This window comes from Rana temporaria, chromosome 11 (genome assembly GCF_905171775.1).
Source record: "Rana temporaria chromosome 11, aRanTem1.1, whole genome shotgun sequence".
Lineage (NCBI taxonomy): Eukaryota > Metazoa > Chordata > Amphibia > Anura > Ranidae > Rana > Rana temporaria.
The window spans coordinates 151,178,292-151,198,409 of NC_053499.1; the positions used below are offsets into that span (position 1 = coordinate 151,178,292).

At 48.5% G+C, this 20,118-nt stretch overlaps 1 protein-coding gene across 2 annotated transcripts in view; it reads left to right on the forward strand.

The window, feature by feature from the left end:
- The window catches only part of SLC7A9 (solute carrier family 7 member 9), a 50,949-nt gene that overhangs the window by 4,978 nt on the left and 25,853 nt on the right, over positions 1-20,118 (forward strand). For both annotated transcript variants that reach the window (XM_040329457.1, XM_040329456.1), the window contains exon 2: positions 9,338-9,468. In XM_040329457.1, coding sequence (XP_040185391.1) covers positions 9,370-9,468 — 99 coding nt within the window. In that variant the 5' untranslated portion in view covers positions 9,338-9,369. The remainder of the gene's footprint in view (positions 1-9,337; positions 9,469-20,118) is intronic.

Below are 20,118 nucleotides of genomic sequence, written 5' to 3' on the forward strand. Positions count from 1 at the left end.
GGCTAGGTCTCCGGCGCTCTCTCTGTATGGCTTTTTTCAGCGCTCTCTCTGTATGGTTAGGTCGCCGGGCGCTCTCTCTGTATGGTTAGGTCTCCGGGCGCTCTCTCTGTATGGCCCGGTCTCCGGCGCTCTCTCTGTATGGCCCGGTCTCCGGCGCGCTCTCTCTGTGTGGCTCGGTCTCCGGCGCTCTCTCTGTGTGGCTCGGTCTCCGGCGCTCTCTCTGTATGGCTCGGTCTCCAGCGCTCTCTCTGTATGGCTCGGTCTCCGGCGCTCTCTCTGTATGGCTCGGTCTCCGGCGCTCTCTCTGTATGGCTAGGTCTCCGGGCGCTCTCTCTGTATGGCTCGGTCTCCGGGCGCTCTCTCTGTATGGCTCGGTCTCCGGCGCTCTCTCTGTATGGCTCGGTCTCCGGCGCTCTCTCTGTATGGCTCGGTCTCCGGCGCTCTCTCTGTATGGCTCGGTCTCCGGCGCTCTCTCTGTATGGCTCGGTCTCTGGTGCTTTCTCTGGTATGACTTGGTCTTTCTATGTATGGGTCAGTCTATGGTACTCTCTCTCTCTCAATGTAGCTCAGTCTCTGGTGCTCTCTCTGTATGGCTCGGTCTCCAGCGCTCTCTCTGTATGGCTCAGTCTCCAGCGCTCTCTCTGTATGGCTCGGTCTCCAGCGCTTTCTCTGTATGGCTCAGTCTCCGGAACTCTCTCTGTTTTGCTTGTCTCCGGTGCTCTCTCTGTATGGCTCGGTCTCTGGCACTCTCTCTGTATGGCTCGGTCTCTGGCATTCTCTCTGTATGGCTCGGTCTCCAGCGCTCTCTCTGTATGGCTCAGTCTCCAGCGCTCTCTCTGTATGGCTCGGTCTCCAGCGCTTTCTCTGTATGGCTCAGTCTCCGGAACTCTCTCTGTTTTGCTTGTCTCCGGTGCTCTCTCTGTATGGCTCGGTCTCTGGCACTCTCTCTGTATGGCTCGGTCTCTGGCATTCTCTCTGTATGGCTCGGTCTCTGGCGCTCTCTCTGTATGGCTCGGTCTCTGGCGCTCTCTCTGTATGGCTCGGTCTCTGGCGCTCTCTCTGTATGTCCCGGTCTCTGGCGCTCTCTCTGTATGTCCCTGTCTCTGGCACTCTCTCTGTCTTTGGCTATCATTTTGCTAAAGCTTTTCCTTGGCATGAAGGTGCTTCCAAATAACACACCACTATACTTACCTGTGTAATCTTTCAGCATAATTACCAGTGTTATGTAATTTTGGACGTGAGCACTGGCAGGGTATAATCTCTTGAGCCAAGCCTGCCCCCTCAGATCCATTCAGTGGTGTGTGTTGTGAATGATGAATAGCCCCCGAGTAGCAGGATATCAAATTGCACTGACTATTCACAGCATAGTCATAAACCTCTGTGCTGCCTCACACCCCCTGCTGTAATGTTGTCCTAAACATAAATTAAGAAACTATTTAGGAAAATGCCAAACATTCTTCATAACCCTCAATAAATGATTGGAGAGAGAATAACCATATTTATTTCAACATGAACGTTGTCCCTCCCATGCAGAACACTGAGGTTCTTTGTGAAGGAACCGCTTGGCACCCCGATTAGGTGCTTCCGCCAAACAGTGCCTCCTGCCCTCCAAACTGTTCTGAGCAGACCGAAAGCTAATACCAGGCCTTTTTTCCCCAAACCATACACAGACCAGATGTGAGGCCAAATACAAAGGAATGACTCTCTTGTATGACTTGGTCTTTTTCTGTATGGGTCAGTCTCTGTTGCTCTCTCTGTATGGCTCGGTCTCTGTTGCTCTCTCTGTATGGCTCGGTCTCTGGTATGACTTGGTCTTTCTATGTATGGCTCGGTCTCTGGCGCTCTCTCTGGTATGACTTGGTCTTTCTCTGTATGGGTCAGTCTCTGGCACTCTCTCTGTATGGCTCGGTCTCTGGCACTCTCTCTGTATGGCTCGGTCTCTGGCGCTCTCTCTGTATGGCCCGGTCTCTGGCGCTCTCTCTGTATGGCCCGGTCTCTGGCGCTCTCTCTGTATGGCCCGGTCTCTGGTGCTCTCTCGGTTTGGCTCAGTCTCTGGCACTCTCTCTGTATGTCCCGGTCTCTGGCGCACTCTCGGTTTGGCTCGTTCACTGGTGCTGTCTCGGTTTGGCCCGGTCTCTGGCGCTCTCTCTGTTTGGCCCGGGCTCTGGCGCTCTCTCGTTTTGGCCTCTGGCGCTCTCTCTGTATGGCCCGGTCTCTGGTGCTCTCTCTGTATGGCCCGGTCCCTGGCACTCTCTCTGCATGTCCCGGTCTCTGGCGCTCTCTCTGTATGGCTTGGTCTCTGGCACTCTCTCTGTATGGCTCAGCCTCTGGCACTCTCTCTGTAGGGCTCAGTCTTTGGCTATCATTTTGCTAAAGCTTTTCCTTGGCATGAAGGTGCTTCCAAATAACACACCACTATACTTACCTGTGTAATCTTTCAGCATAATTACCAGTGTTATGTAATTTTGGACGTGAGCACTGGCAGGGTATAATCTCTTGAGCCAAGCCTGCCCCCTCAGATCCATTGAGTGGTGTGTGTGTTGTGAATGATAAATAGCCCCGAGTAGCAGGATATCAAATTGCACTGACTATTCACAGCATAGTCATAAACCTCTGTGCTGCCTCGCACCCCCTGCTGTGCTTTTGTCCTGAACATAATTAAGAAACTATTTAGGAAAATGCCAAACATTCTTCACACTCAATAAATGATAAGAGAGAGAATAACACTAGTTCAACATGAAAGTTGCCCCTCCCATGCAGAACACTGAGGTTCTTTGTGAAGGAACCGCTTGGCACCCCGATTGGGTGCTTCCGCTAAACAGTGCCTCCTGCCCTCCAAACCTTTCTGAGCCGACTGAGAGCTAATACCAGGCCTTTTTACCTCAAACCATACACAGATCGTTTTTTAAAGGTACCCTGTCCCCACTTCCATCCAACCTTGCTGCAGTAAGGTATGTCAGAAGTTCGACTCCCCTCCTCCTCCCTCTGCTGCTGCAAAGAGCAATGCTCCCTTAAAAGCCAGGGCCCATAGTCAGTAGGCAGGAGGCTAGCCTGCAGTCCCCTTCAAAAGCCTCTGTCCGGGGTGAGTCTGTCACATTCGTATGTTCCTGAAGGATGTTCCGCTGTGTTCTACTGACCAATTTTCCAAATATGATTGGAGCCAGTATCCAACTTTGGACTGCATAGAACACCATCAGTAAAATGGAGTCCTATACCTGTGGGGATGTGCTCACTGTAGGTTAGTAGTTTAGTTTATGGGGTAGGTCAAAGTCGGGGATTAGGTTGCGGTGTGCGCAAAAGATGAAAATACAGTAAAGGTCAACTGCAATGAAAATTGTATGTCATTGATCAGTAGAACCCGAGATGTAGGAAGCTGAAGTTGTATACAAATTCTGACCGGTCATGTAAAAGTCAAGTCCGGAGCCTTCACAATGGTCAGTGAGGCTGCCAAGCTTGGTTCTGCCCTCTTGAGCTTTTATAATAGTCAGTGAGCCTGCCAAGCTTGGTCTCCTACCCTCCGGAGCCTTCACAATGGTTAGTGAGGCTGCCAAGGTTGGTCCTGCCCCTCCAGAGCCTTCCAGAACCTTCAGTCTTAAGTTGGTCTGTCTTTTCTAATGAAGGGAATTTTAAGGTGACCGGATTTTCCAAATTAAATCTAAAGGCCCCCTGCTGACCATGCCCACTGCAGGGGCAGAGTGGGGGTGAGGATAACGGGATGTGAAGGGCACCCATAAGTTTGATGTGTCTGAAGTAAATGTGTGGGGCTTAAATGGATTTTGTGTAATATTGGCCTAAGCCTGCTTTGCTCTGGGTCAAGAGTGCAGGCAGGGCCGATCCTAGGGTAACGGGCGCCTGGGCGCAGAAATATTTCTGGCGCCCCCACATGGGCATGGTCATTTTACTAACTCCTCCTCTTTACAAATGTTTCTATGGCAATAACTCAACCACAGAGATGCTCCCCCACAAAGTATTCATTACCCTGGGATCCTTACATGATCTCTTAACAATAAACAAAATACAGGAAGAGAAGCAGAGTACTTTATTGGGACCTGGAGGGGGGGGGGGCCTCTCTGATGGACACAGAGAGGGCTTTTGTTAGAGAGTCTGTTAGAAAGAGCCCCCAGACATACTACAGACATGATACAGGAGACGGTCAGAGACTGCAGACATTATAAAGGAGACGGTCAGAGACTGCAGACATTACAAAGGAGACGTTCAGAGACTGCAGACATTATAAAGGAGACGGTCAGAGACTGCAGACATTATAAAGGAGACGGTCAGAGACTGCAGACATTATAAAGGAGACGGTCAGAGACTGCAGACATTATAAAGGAGACGGTCAGAGACTGCAGACATTATAAAGGAGACGGTCAGAGACTGCAGACATTATAAAGGAGACGGTCAGAGACTGCAGACATTATAAAGGAGACGGTCAGAGACTGCAGACATTATAAAGGAGACGGTCAGAGACTGCAGACATTATAAAGGAGACGGTCAGAGACTGCAGACATTATAAAGGAGACGGTCAGAGACTGCAGACATTATAAAGGAGACGGTCAGAGACTGCAGACATTATAAAGGAGACGGTCAGAGACTGCAGACATTATAAAGGAGACGGTCAGAGACTGCAGACATTATAAAGGAGACAGTCAGAGACTGCAGACATTATAAAGGAGACGGTCAGAGACTGCAGACATTATACAGGAGACGGTTCGAGACTGCAGACATGGTAAAGGAGATGGTCAGAGGCTACAGACATAGTACAGGAGATGGTCAGAGACACATCAGTTCTGGACGGACACACACCTATGCTCAGAACACTAGTTCTGAACGGACACAAACAAGGAGATAAGGAAGGAGTGGAGAACTCTGCTACTTCGGCGCCCCCACCTCTGCAGGCGCCTGGTTGCAAAGCACCCCGTGCACCCTGCCTAGGATAGGCCCTGAGTGCTGGCCTGGGTGTACACTGCAGTTCCCCATCACAAGGACAAGGTAGCAAATAATCTATATTATTATCTCCTGCAATAAAATATGCAAAAGCAGAGAGAGGAGCAAACACCCCCTTCCCTTCCCGCCTTCCTGCTCTAGGACCAGGCCAATCACAAAAACATGCTAAAATGGATTAGCCTGAAGCCGTTTGGGATGGGGACACCATTAATAAAACTGGAAAGAAATCTGGGACACGTTTTTTTTAAACTAGGGATGAAATTGGGGACCTTTTGTTCCAGGGACAGCCCCCTAAAATCTGGGACTGTGCCTGAAAACTAGAGACATCTGGTCACTCAAGACTTAAGAGATGGAAGGGAGCATCCATAGGTTGAAACATCTGTAGCACCCTTCTAGTTCAGAGTAGGCTGCCCGGTTAATTTAGTTGGCACCTGTAAAAATTGGAGCAGGGTTTGATTGCTTCGGGCTGTTCAGTGTTTTACAGTCTGTTCTGTTACTCCTCCCTGTCCTCTAAAGACTTCTAGAAGTATAGGGGTAGGTAGAGCAAGACAGGCAGCCTGAATATTTATGGAACTCCAACCAATCCCTGGGGAGGTGTGCCCAAAAGGTAAAAGGATAACCCAAAAGTGTGCCCAAAAGGTAAAAGGATAACCCAAAAGTAGTCTGAGGCCTGCCCCCCGGGGCAGAGAAAGCTAAAGGGGCCAGAGTGAAGATGTCAAGGTCCCAGCTAGGCTTACCAAAGATTCTTGTTCAGAAACTGAGCTGAGCTAGAAGGGAGTTGGAAGGGGGGGGGGGGGGGGGAGGTCCAACCTTCTTGGGGCTGGGTGAGTAATGATCCCCCTTTTTCAGAGGAGTTGTGCCGATCAGCTAGGAGCTGAAGTTTGCCCAGTACAGCCAGGAGTTGAACAATACAGTCGAGGGTGCAGTGCAGCCAGAGGTTGTGCAATATAGAGCAACTAGAAGCCAAGCAGTCCTCAAGTTCAATTCTACAGTTTCGGGGTATCCCATTCTCCCCATACCCAACCAAATGTATGTTCTAATTTAAAAAAAAGAAATCACCTAGACCAGTGGTCTCCAAACTTTTGCCCAGGGGCCAGATTCCGCCCTTTGCTTGCCTTTATCCGTGGTAATGGGGCACCATTTCTCCCGTTGACACCAACTACAGGGGCACTATTATTCCCAATGATACCAAAGATAGGGCGCTATTTCTCCATCGAATACCAAATGTGATATTTATTCCCACTGACCACCGGAACATTTTGACTCCCGCTGGCCACAGTCCGTTACTTCTAAAGCCTGAAGGACAAAAAACTGTCCCTCTGTTTAGAAAGTTTGGAGACCCTCTTCCCTAGGCTGATCTTTTGAGCCAAAGCAAGGGTGCCAAAAATTACGTGTGCCTGGCTGTGTTTGCTTTGAATGGGGGGTTGATAGGACCAATCTATTAGTGGCTTGTGTGGGTGTAGCGCTACACATTTATATATTATTTTGTATGTATATAGTGCTGATATATTAAGTAGCACTGTACAGAGCACGTAGGGATATATTCGAGTCAGCCTGGATCCAACCTGGCTAAACTGTAAACAGAGCTAAGAGAACATTCCATGGGCTCCAAGGTACGTGTTTGATGGAGGGATAGCATTTCTCTAATTAGGGAAAACCCCATAATCCCATTATGAATAGAGCTTTGTCCCCTACGGTTTCTTTCTGGCAAATATTTTTGGCAAACTCCATCTTGGACGTGCTGTAGCTGTAGGCAGGAATGTACTAATTACTACCTAGAGACTTGAGGCTATTGGGTTATCAATGTTTTTTTCTCTCAAGATTACTGGACCCTTATGCATTGTACATCAGCTATGCAATTGTAGATGTAGCACCGCCCCCTCGGGGACTGCTTGGATTTACCTACTCATCTGCATCACCGTGACCCTGTAAACATTCCAACCCACCTGACACTCTAGGTTCAGACATTATTGCAGCACCTTTCAGTAATGAGACAACACTCAATGCGTTTATATTCTATTAACGTTTACTGGAATACTTCAGATAAGATATTGTTGTACAAAGGCAGTAATGGTTCGACTGAGATTTAAATAACGGCACAAACTCAGCAGAATGATTCCTCCGGTATGCCAGTTTAGACAGTTGACAAACAGGATACTATATACACATATGTACAATGGAGTACCATTTGAACATAACCTGAAAGGATAAGCAAAGGTTAAGCATCAATTCTGACACTGCTTCTAAAAAGAGGAACCCAAGGCAGCCTGTTCAAGCTTTTTATCCTAATGAGAGATGCAGCTAAACAAGGATGGTATGAGGGTCCTTTAAGCAGCAATGACAGATTGTCCCTGTTGCAGATCCGATGGTCTTCACCGGGAGTCGGAGCTCATTAACTATATCCGATAAGGCAGTGGTCATCAACCCTGTCCTCAGGGCCCACCAACATGCCAGATTTTATGCATTACCTTGGGGGAGATGCAGACTAGAATATTGCAATCACTGAGCAGCAAATTCTATCACCTGTGATGTATTTCAGTTATCTTGCAAACCTGGCCTGTTAGTGGCTAATGACTAGCTAAAAAATGGAGAAAGGGTTTGAACTTCTGAAAATTATTTTCGTCCGGTCTGTGACTTCTTGTCCCCATTGACACCCTCCACCCATTCTGCATCACTTAATATATGTATTTTCTCTCTGTTCTCTATAGTTCTGTAGTATGCTGACATGTATTGGCGGTTATGCGCCACTACAACGTATTCACTTTGTCATTTTGGTTTCTCCCTTTGTCTTCCTATTCTGTTTAACCACTTAAGGACCCCTTCACGCCGATATACGTCGGCAGAATGGCACGGCTGGGCACATCAACGTATATGTACGTTGTCCTTTAAGCCCAGCCGTGGGGTTGCGGGCCCGGTCCGAAGCACCGTGACCGCGGGACTCGCGGAACTGATCGCCCCTGGAGTCCCGTCATCGGTCCCCGGAGCTGAAGAACGGGGAGAGCCGTGTGTGAACACGGCTTCCCCGTTCTTCACTGTGGCGGCGTCATCAATCGTGTGATCCCTTTTATAGGGGGACACAATCAATGACGTCACACCTACAGCCACACCCCCCTACAGTTGTAAACACACTTGAGGTCACACATAACCCCATCAGCGGTTAACTCCCAAACTGCAATTGTCATTTTCACAATAAACAATGCATTTTAAATGCATTTTTTGCTGTGAAAATGACAATGGTCCCAAAAATGTGTCAAAATTGTCTGAAGTGTCCGCCATAATGTCGCAGTCACGAAAAAAATTGCTGATCGCCGCCATTAGTAGTAAAAAAAAAAAAAATTTAATAAAAATGCAATAAAACTATCCCCTATTTTGTAAACGCTATAAATGTTGCGCAAACCAACTGATAAACGCTTATTGCGATTTTTTTTTTTCAAAAATAGGTAGAAGAATACGTATCGGCCTAAACTGAGGAAAACAATTATTTTTTTTTATATATTTTTGGGGGATATTTATTATAGCAAAAAGTAAAAAATATTGCATTTTTTTCAAAATTGTCACTCTATTTTTGTTTATAGCGCAAAAAATAAAAACCGCAGAGGTGATCAAATACCACCAAAAGAAAGCTCTATTTGTGGGAAAAAAAAGGCTGCAAATTTTGTTTGGGAGCCACGTCGCACGACCGCGCAATTGTCAGTTAAAGCGACGCAGTGCCGAATCGCAAAAAGGGGCAAGGTCCTTTAGCTGCATTTTGGTCCGGGTCTTAAGTGGTTAATACTAATTAGTTCAGACGTAGGTAGACCTGTTCCCTCAGTCAGACTTTGCTCTACGACTTCATGTCTGACTTCCATGCGACTTTAATGAACAGGATCCGACCATACCAGATCCTTTGAGTCTGGTATGAGTCTTCAGGGGGGGGGGAACCCCACGCCAAAATTAAAAACAAAAAACAGCATGGGGTCCCCCCCCCCAAGACCATGGCAGACCCCCCATGCCATTTTGTTTCTTTTTTGGCACGGGGGTCTGTAATGGTCTTAGGGGGGGGGACCACACGCTGTTTTTTGTTTTTAATTTTCCCCTAGGTCACTGTGACATATGGAAACGGCTTCTTTGGCCATATTGGTATAAAATTTGTCTGTTTGATGTTTGTCCGCTGCCGGCTATAAATCACTGTGCACGTGTCCTAATGTTTACTACATGACAGCTCTACGTGAGCCATAAAAAAATGCATTGCTCAATAAATTGATCAGAGCACCTATCTCTACATCTCTAGGCCATGCCGAGTGACAGCAATTAAAAACAGATTTATCAGTGGACTTCCTTGTGGGTGGGTTGTCGATTCACTGTAGCTGCACTATTAGAATATAATGATGTTTGTTTTGTGTAATAAAAGGCCCAGAAGCTGGCAAGCGTTCCAATCGCACGATGGGTGAGGCCAGGAAGCGAAAAGAGGTCAAGGATGACGGAGCTGATGGCCAATCAGTGAAGAGCGTGGAATCGGACACTTTACAGCTAAAGAAACGGGCAAGTATATGTTCTGACTGTCATTTGCATGCTTAATAGTGAATGAAAAGGTTTAATTCTGAGTATAGTCACTGACCACTGCTGTGACTATTGAGTGATGTCACTGGAGAATGGATAAGGCTGCATTCTCAGTGATGTCACCGGTCTCTAGTGAATGGATAGGCTGCATTTTCAGTGATGTCACCGGTCTCTAGGGAATGGATAGGCTGCATTCTCAGTGATGTCACCTGTCTCCATTGAATTGATAGGCTGCATTCTCAGTGATGTCACCGGTCTCTAGTGAATGGATAGGCTGCATTCTCAGTGATGTCACCGGTCTCTAGTGAAGTGATAGGCTGCATTCTCAGTGATATCAGCGGTCAATAGTAAATGGATAGGCTGCGTTCTCAGTGATGTCACTGATATCCAGTGAATGGATAGGCTGTATTCTCAGTGATATCGCCGATCTCTAGTGAATGGATAGGCTGCATTCTCAGTGATGTCACCGGTCTCTAGTGAATGGATAGGCTGCATTCTCAGTGATGTCACCGGTCTCTAGTGAATGGATAGGCTGCATTCTCAGTGATGTCACCGGTCTCTAGTGAGTGGATAGGCTGCATTCTCAGTGATATCAGCGGTCTCTAGTAAATGGATAGGCTGCGTTCTCAGTGATGTCACTGATATCCAGTGAATGGATAGGCTGTATTCTCAGTGATGTCACCGATATCCAGTGAATGGATAGGCTGTATTCTCAGTGATATCACTGATCTCTAGTGAATGGATAGGCTGCATTCTCAGTGATATCAGCGGTCTCTAGTAAATGGATAGGCTGCGTTCTCAGTGATGTCACCGGTCTCTAGTGAGTGGATAGGCTGCATTCTCAGTGATATCAGCGGTCTCTAGTAAATGGATAGGCTGCGTTCTCAGTGATGTCACTGATATCCAGTGAATGGATAGGCTGTATTCTCAGTGATATCACTGATCTCCAGTGAATGGATAGGCTGTATTCTCAGTGATGTCACCGATATCCAGTGAATGGATAGGCTGTATTCTCAGTGATATCACTGATCTCTAGTGAATGGATAGGCTGTATTCTCAGTGATGTCACCGATATCCAGTGAATGGATAGGCTGCATTCTCAGTGATGTCACCGGTCTCTAGTAAATGGTTAGGCTGCATTCTCAGTGATGTCACCGGTCTCTAGTGAATGGATAGGCTGCATTCTCAGTGATGTCACCGGTCTCTAGTGAATGGATAGGCTGCATTCTCAGTGATGTCACTGGTCTCTAATGCATAGATAGGGTGTGTAGTGCTCACCCCCTATGGAGCTGATGGAAATATTGATGTCCCTTAATTGTAATTTTAAGTACAAGCAGTGTAAGTATCTGAATCCAGTGTTGCCAACCGTCAGTATTTTCACTGGCAGCCAGTAAAAAACAAGCACTTTTCTCCTGCCAGTCAATGGCAGTAAGAAGAAAATGTTGCCAGTAAAATTATATTGCTGTGATGCTTGGCTCAGAACTTTGCATGAGCAGCTCAGGTCCGGAGCCAGCTGAGACCATCCAAGTGCCTTCTACAGTGTGTTCAGGCGGTACCGGCGGGAAGCAGGACTGGCAGAGGGGGTGCCTAAGCGTGTCGTGTGATGTCATAGTGCAAGGGAACAGAGCTGAGCGGCCAGAGCTTAATGTGCAGGTCTGCAGGATGGGAGCAAGGCAAGCCGAGAGTGGGACTGTCAGTGCTGTTTGGACTGGAGGGGACAGAAGAGACCACCTGGCATGGAAAGACACTGTCACTGTGACTCAGGAGGGGACGTGTTGGTGATCTGTGCTGATGCACACTGCTCAATTTCATGTGTGGCCTGTCCATTCTAATTTCCTGCCCTCCTGAGTCCTGTCTCTGAGCCACTTACTATATTGAAAATAAAAGAAATATGCTTTTTGCTTTAATATCTACCTTAAATCACATTGCTAATTGCATATTGTACTTATTTGTAGTCCAAATACTGAAATTTGCACTTAAAACTGTAATTGTGTAACTTTTGGAAATGCCGGTAAAAACTTGGCTGTGCCAGTAAATTTTGGGCGTCATGTCAGTAAATTTCAAAATGGTATGTTGGTAACACTGCCTGAATCTGATTTGGCCTCTTGCAGTCCCTGTACAGCAGGGCTGAAATATGTGAGGAAGAAGCAGCTCAAGTAGCCAAACAGACCCCTAGTGTGTGGCTGTAATTGGCCAACTCCCCAAAAAAGGGATTTTTATTAACAGCTTACCTGTAAAATCCTTTTCTTGTAGTACATCACGGGACACAGAGCAGCATAGCCATTACATATGGGTTATATAGTGTACCTTCAGGTGATGGACACTGGCACTCTCCGACAGGAAGTTCCCTCCCTATATAACCCCCACCCATAGTGGGAGTACCTCAGTTTTGTAGCAAGCAATATGCATCCCAAAATTCCCCATAAGAGGGGTGGGAGCTCTGTGTCCCGTGATGTACTACAAGAAAAGGATTTTACAGGTAAGCTGTTAATAAAAATCCCTTTTTCTTTATCGTACATCACGGGACACAGAGCAGCATAGCCATTACATATGGGATGTCCCCAAGCAATGCTCCATGAGGGGAGGGAGACAACCAGAAAAAACCAAACAAGAGGTGCCACCGGACAAGAGGAGATTAAACTGCGGCCCGCAGTACCGCCTGCCCAAAGGCTGAATCAGCGTTCCTCCTAACGTCCATTTGATAAAATTTTGCAAATGTGTGGACAGATGACCAGGTTGCTGCCCTGCAGACCTGAGCCATAGGGACCTGGTGATACGCTGCCCAAGAGGCACTTATAGCTCTAGTGGAATGAGCCTTAACCGATAAGGGTGGACTCTTCCCCTTCAGGCCATAGGCCTGAATAATCGTCTGCCTAATCCACTTAGCAATAGTGGCCTTAGACGCTGCCTGGCCCTTCTTGGGCCCTTCCGGCAGAATGAATAAGACGTCCGTCTTACGAATCTGGGCTGTAGCTTCCAAGTAAATCTTTACAGCTCTAACTACATCCAAGGAATGTAGTAACCTCTCTTCCTTAGAAGAAGGCTTTGGAAAAAATGATGGAAGAATCACATCTTGATTAAGGTGAAAATTTGATACCACCTTAGGCAGGAAGGACGGAAGCGGCCGCAAAACGACCCTGTCCTTATGCAATAATAAATAAGGTGCCTTACACGACAAGGCTGCCAACTCCGACACCCTTCTGGCGGATGCCATGGCCACCAGAAACACTAGTTTCCTAGTCAAAAGGACCAAAGGAATCACGGACAAGGGCTCAAAGGGCTGCCTTTGCAAGGCCGATAGAACCAAATTTAGATCCCAAGGATACAGGGGAGCTTTAATCGGGGGATTCACCCGAATAACACCTTGTAAAAAGGATTTCATTAAGGAATGGGCAGCCAACGATCTCTGGAAGAAGACCGACAAGGCAGACACCTGCCCCTTGATTGTGCCGACCGCCAAACCTTTTTCCACTCCCAACTGTAAAAACTCCAGGATTCTCCCAATAGTATATTTGCGGGGATCCCATTTCCTGGTTTCACACCAGGTAATATAGGCCTTCCACACCCTATAGTATATTAACCTGGAAACTGGTTTTCTTGCGTTTATAAGGGTAGAAACGACCTGCCCTGAAAGGCCTCTGTTTCTGAGAATCAGGGACTCAGCCGCCAGGCCGTTAAATTTAGGGCCTGTAAGGCAGGGTGGTAGAATGGCCCTTGTGAGAGGAGGTCCGGACGTAGAGGGAGGACCCAAGGCTCCTCTACGGTCATCCTTTTTATCAAGGAGTACCAAGGTCTTCGGGGCCACGCTGGGGCCACTAGAATCGCTGGCTTGCGTTCCCTTTGAATTCTGTGAAGAAGACGGGGTAGCATCCGTATTGGAGGGAAGGCATAGATTAGCGCAAACTGATGCCAAGGACACACCAAGGCATCTGTCCCGCAGGCCAATGGATCCCTCGTTCGAGAGACAAAGTTTGCTACTTTGGCATTGAATCTGGACGCCATAATGTCCACCTCCGGAGTACCCCACTTCCGGCAAATGACCTGGAACACTTCGGGATGGAGGGACCACTCCCCTGGGGACATCTGTTGGCGGCTGAGGAAGTCCGCTTGCCAATTGTCCACCCCGGGGATAAAGATAGCTGAGATGCAGGGGACATGGGCTTCTGCCCATGAAAAGATCCGATCTACCTCCCTTTGGGCTGCCTGACTCCTGGTGCCACCCTGGTGGTTTATATAAGCTACGGCAGTGGCATTGTCGGATTGTACCCTTACTGGGGAGCCCTGCAGAACCTCCGTCCAGCCCAAAAGAGCCAACCGAGCTGCTCGGATCTCTAAGACATTTATGGGTAGGGCTGATTCTGCCCTTGACCATTTCCCCTGTAGGGTTAAATCGTCTAGGACTGCACCCCAACCTGATAGGCTGGCGTCCGTGGTTACTATCCTCCATGAGGGGGGATTGAACGATCTTCCTTTCAGAAGATTTTTTGTGACTAGCCACCAACACAGGCTCTGCCTTACCGCATAGGGAAGGGAAATGGGAAGATCCAAGGCCTGGAGTCTTTTGTCCCAGGCCGCGAGAATTGCTCTCTGTAGCCTCCGAGAATGGATCTGGGCATAGGGCACTGCCTCGAAGGTGGCCACTAGCTTTCCCAACAGGCGCATGCAGAGGCGTATAGATGGCCTTGTGCTGCTTAGGACTATGTGGATTAACTCCCTTATCGAGTCCACTCTGGACTGGGGCAGGAAGATCCGTTGTTGTCTTGTATCTAAAATCAGACCTAGATACTCCAACCTTCTTGTGGGCTGTAAAGCCGATTTGTCCCGGTTTAGAACCCAACCCAGGGACTCTAGGCAGTTTACTGCTAGCAACACTGCCCGATTTAGACCGGCCGCTGAGTGGTCGACTACCAGAAGATCGTCTAGGTAGGCCATGATCAGAATGCCCTGTTCCCTTAGGATGGCTAATACGGGGGCCAGGATCTTCGTAAAAACCCGAGGGGCCGTGGCTAGTCCGAACGGAAGAGCCACGAACTGATAATGCCGATAGTTTAGGGCAAAACGCAGATACCTGTAATGGCCTGGGAAAATCGGAACGTGCAGGTATGCGTCCTTTATATCGATGGAGGCCAAGAACTCCTTTCCTTGGAGGGCGGCCACCACCGAACGAATGGACTCCATTCGAAAAGACCGGACTCTTAAAAAGCGGTTTAATAACTTTAGGTCCAGAATAGGCCTGACTTCGCCGTTTGGCTTCGGGACAACGAAGAGGTTTGAGTAAAACCCTTGTCCTTGCTCCCCTGCTGGTACTTCCATAATCACTCCTTGGGATAGGAGTCGCTCTAGGGCGGACAGAAGCGATGCCTGTCTCTGAGGGTCGCCTGGAAGTCTTGACATTTGAAAGTGAGGAGGGGGGAACTCCCGAAACTCCAGCTTGTACCCCTGAGTTACTGAGGACAGAACCCATTGGTCGGTAACTTGGGCCCCCCACAACTCCGAGAACAACCGGAGTCTTCCCCCCACTCGAGAGAGTGGGGGCGCCCCTTCACAAGGCTGCCTTAGGGGCAGCCTTAACCGGCTTACGGTTCCACGGTCTCTTGTTCCCTGCAGCTTGCCCCTGGGGCCTGTTTGCAGCTGCGCGTCCAGGAGGCCGTCGATACTGCCTAGAGAATGAGGGCCCTGGAACTGGAGAGGTTGGGCGCTTAAAAGAGGGACCTCGGAACCTTTTCTTAACCGGCAAAAGGGTGCTCTTACCACTAGAGATCTTTTGAATATATTTGTCAAGATCTTCTCCAAACAATCTCTCTCCTTGAAAGGAGAATCCTGTAAGGAGTTTTTTGCAGGGGGTTTCTGCAGACCAGTTCTTTAACCAAAGTAATCTTCTCATGTGGACCAAATACAGGGATAGGCGGGACGCCTGTTGGATTGAATCCTTGATAGCGTCTACCGCGAAACATAAGGCTCTAGGTAGATCGGCTAAGTCCTGAGCCTGTTGAGCCGGGAGGTCCTTTAGGGCCTGCTTGGCCTGGTCTTTTAAAGCCTGGCAGACGCCAATGGCAGCTACAGCTGGCTGGACCACTGCCCCCGCTGTGGAAAAGGATGCCTTTAGTAAGGTCTCAAGCCCTTTATCCACAGGATCTTTGAACATGTGAATATTGTCCACTGGACACGTTAAAGCTTTATTGACACATGATATGGCTGCGTCAACAGTGGGGACAGCCCATTTTTTTGAAAACTCCTCCTCTAAAGGGTACATAACTGCGAACCTTTTAGGAGGCAAAAAAATCCTGTCTGGCTTAACCCAGTCCTGAAATATCAGGTCCTTTAACAAAGGATGGACCGGGAACACCAGGTTGGCTTGGGGCGCTTTTAGGGAGCCCAATGAGGACACAGCGGAGGCCAGAGGCTGAGGCAAAGGCATTTTAAAAGCTGACCGCACCATATCCGTTAAGGACTGAACCCACAATTTTTCTGCGTGAGAAGCTGAAAAAGGTTCTTCTATAGTAGAATCTTCAGAACCCAAATGGTCCAGATGATCCTCAGCCTGGTCTCCTGTATCTTCCAATTCCTCAGTGGAAAGGACATCTTCCTCAGGAGATTCAAACCTGGGAGACGGGGACCTAGCCCGCTTCTTCCCGGATAAAGAGGCCGTAATAAGAGCGGCCATCCTCTTTTCAAATCCACCCAAGGTGGAGGCTAACATCTCTTCCGTGACATAGGAAGGAGTTGGTTGAATAGGGCCCGCCATAGCACCTAGCAACCCCGATGGCTCACCCAGGGCAGCAACCTCCGGATCCTCCGGGGAGATAGGGGCAGGTGGATTCTGGGAAATATCTTCCAAGCCCGATGGGGAACCCTTCGGCTTTTTAACACCTTTAGCATTTTTAGCGTTCCCTGCACCCTTAGGAGCCATAATAACAAATCTGAGATACTCCGCTAATATACAACTAACTGTAATAGCTGGAGAAAAACACACATTTAAATAAATGAGGAAAAAAATTTTAGGCTAGGGTAATGTTAGACAGAAACTAAACTTCCCAAAACCTAACAAGAGATAGCAATATTGAGCCCCAAGGGCTTAATCATATCCTAATATTGCTTCCCTTAATGCTGGGCTAAGAGAGTACCAAATACTAAGTACTCTGACTGCTACTTAGTACACCGGCTTTTCAGAGAAAATATGAGCTTAAACAGCTCTTTAGCAAGGTGTGTACAAAAAAACGGCCACTAGGTGTCACTGTGTCAGCATAACATAGGCAAACCTATCCTGCTCAGCTCAGCATCGCTGCTCCGTGTCCCTTCACAGCCTTCAGCAAACTGACAGGCTAAATAGAGTTTTTCCCTCTGATGTACAGAGGGGAGGGAACTCCCTGGGCGTCCCCCGCCCCTCCACGCAGCGTCGGCGCCTATAACAGTGCGCGCGCACACGCGCGCGCGCGCTCCCGACGCCGCTCTCAGGAAGCAGGAAGCAGAATCCATGTGGGGAGAGGAGCCCGGGAGCTGCTGGAGACACACAGACATCAGGAAGTAAGTAATTTAAACCTGACATGCTCCCTTCACATTTCATGGAGCAAAACACCTTGTAGCAGCAGCAGCAGTCTATTAGCCCAGCCAGAGGAACAGTATACCTGGGTGTTTGAGCCATCCAGTCATGCAGACTTTGTGGTTTCTCTTTTAGCCCATGCACAGAGGCATAAAAAAGGCTTTTCCCCAGAGTCCCCTGTGGGGAGCCCACTGACAAACCAAGTTCCGTAGGCCCCCCGCTTACCTTTCCACGCCGCAGGGTATTGCTCATGCAAGAGGCCCAATCTTCCCCCTTCACCGTGGGTATGGTCATAGACCTTCAGGGACCGGGGTCCAAGTCAGGAACACCACACACCTGGACCTATACAGCACTACTGGCAGCAGGTATTCATAGGTTAAAAAACCCAGTCCTGGAACCCAGAGTCCAGCCCTCCAAGGAGAGGCATTATAGGCAAAACCCCATCCACGAATTGGGGCCCGGGTACCGTCCACTTTGGCTATGAAGCACCTTGGACGGATCCGGTCGGCTGGCCCTGGTCCCAAGGACAAACTGCAGGCACAACCTTCAACGTGCACCAACACCTAAGACACTGGCGAAAAAACTGAGGTACTCCCACTATGGGTGGGGGTTATATAGGGAGGGAACTTCCTGTCGGAGAGTGCCAGTGTCCATCACCTGAAGGTACACTATATAACCCATATGTAATGGCTATGCTGCTCTGTGTCCCGTGATGTACGATAAAGAAAGGTACTTTTACACTTTCTTAAGAAAGAGACACGGAAGCTGTCTAACTGCTGCTACAAAACACCTGTAACAGTTTACGTAAAACATGCAATATCTCCCTGGTAAATACTGCAATAAAACTAAAGGTCAACTTACTTTGCTGAAGTGTTACACCATGGAGCACAGCCCTGGGTAAATCAACCCTGCTTTGTAGTTGGGCCTCTCGCTTTGGGTGATGAGGATGACTTACCGGCTTAAAAAAAGGGTGGGCTTGGGGCGCAGAGCACTGCGCCCTGAGCCCACCCAGTTGCGTGACAATAGCACCACACTTACACACGCACTCGAAATTGGGTTAACATGCACGCACTTTGACCACGCGGTCTCTAAAAAGAGAGGCGAAGGACTAACGGGGGTGGTTGAGCGGGCTAGATCCTCTTACTCCCTTATAGGGAGTCCCTCTGCCCCGTTGGGCTTCAAAGCGGAGCAGGTAGGGCGGGCTGTGTGGGAGGACCCCCTCATACACCCACCATTGCCACCCGGGGCATGGAGAAAGGTGGCAGAATGCCTCTGGGGGAGGCCTGCCTACTCCCAACTCCTGCAGTCCGGCTCCTCTCTCGAGTACACGCACAAAATACACTTTAAAAAAAAAAAAAAAAGAAATGAAAAAAAAAAAAATTAATATTCGCTATTGTTTTCTTGGTTCTCCTCCCAGCCAGTCCTCAAACGGGTCCTGAGACCCAATTGGCTGAGAGGAGAAGCGACCGTATTGGCCGCAGAGGAGGAGTCCCCCCCCCCCTTCTCAATTAGCGGCGGCACCCCCTGCTTCGCAATTCGCGGCAGCCCCCCCCCCCCCCGCTTCTTAATTTCAGCCGTCAGCACCCCCCGGGGTTCTGTGCTCCAGGGGGCCCATGCCTGAAGCTGTGTAAGGGGCCCCATAATTCCTGATGGCGGACCTGCTGCTGTGTAATAACGGCAGTACTGAAAATAGCCCGTGTCAGATCCAGTCTTGCAGATGTGTGGTTTATAGAGCGGGATTCTGGTATGGTATTGGAAACCGCAATGAACAGGAGGTGGGGATGGGGGGGGGGGTGTACGAGATGTGAATAATTAAGGTATTGTACAGATTAAGGTGATATCATCTCGGGGGGGGGGGGGGGGTTCAGCATGTAGGCGTCCAGGAACAGACTAATAACTCAACCCATAGACAGTTTATATTGATCGGCCTTCTGCGCTTTAAATATAACTGACTCCGATCTCCACGAAGACGGGATATTTCCATCCGATGACTCGGTCTCCAGCTGCTATTTATCAACCAGAAGCTTCCATTGCGTCCTTTGGGGGGAAATCAGAACGTAATGGTGGTCAGTAAGGTGCCCTTATATTGGTGGTCAGTAGTAGAAGTGCCCCCTTACAATGATGGTCAGTAAGGTGCCCTTATATTGGTGGTCAGTAGTAGAAGTGCCCCCTTACAATGATGGTCAGTAAGGTGCCCTTATATTGGTGGTCAGTAGTAGAAGTGCCCCCTTACAATGATGGTCAGTAAGGTGCCCTTATATTGGTGGTCAGTAGTAGAAGTGCCCCCTTACAATGATGGTCAGTAAGGTGCCCTTATATTGGTGGTCAGTAGTAGAAGTGCCCCCTTACAATGATGGTCAGTAAGGTGCCCTTATATTGGTGGTCAGTAGTAGAAGTGCCCCCTTACAATGATGGTCAGTAAGGTGCCCTTATATTGGTGGTCAGTAGTAGAAGTGCCCCCTTACAATGATGGTCAGTAAGGTGCACTTATATTGGTGGTCAGTAGTAGAAGTGCCCCCTTACAATGATGGTCAGTAAGGTGCCCTTATATTGGTGGTCAGTAGTAGAAGTGCCCCCTTACAATGATGGTCAGTAAGGTGCCCTTATATTGGTGGTCAGTAGTAGAAGTGCCCCCTTACAATGGTGGTCAGTAAGGTGCCCTTATATTGGTGGTCAGTAGTAGAAGTGCCCCCCTTACAATGATGGTCAGTAAGGTGATCACTTATAATGCTGGTCAGTGGTAAATATGCCACCTTACAATGTTTCCACTCTCCCTGCTACATTTCTACACATCATATACAATAGTGGTACGTCTTTGTAATAGCCACAGCAGCTGATATCTAATCTGCCCATTTCCTGAGAGATATAATAATTATGCACTGAGGTCCCAAGTTCAGCTCTCTCCAGGGATACGATCTTTTTACAGTGTTCCCAGATGTTTGTGGCTATCTGACTGTGACACCTACCCATATAGCCGACAGATTGTTGACCTCTTCAAAATAATTGAACTAATGATACTGATAATACAACATCGTGCAATGATATTATAAGCAATTGTGTTCTTACAACCTTGTGGTGACAGTTTGGGGAAG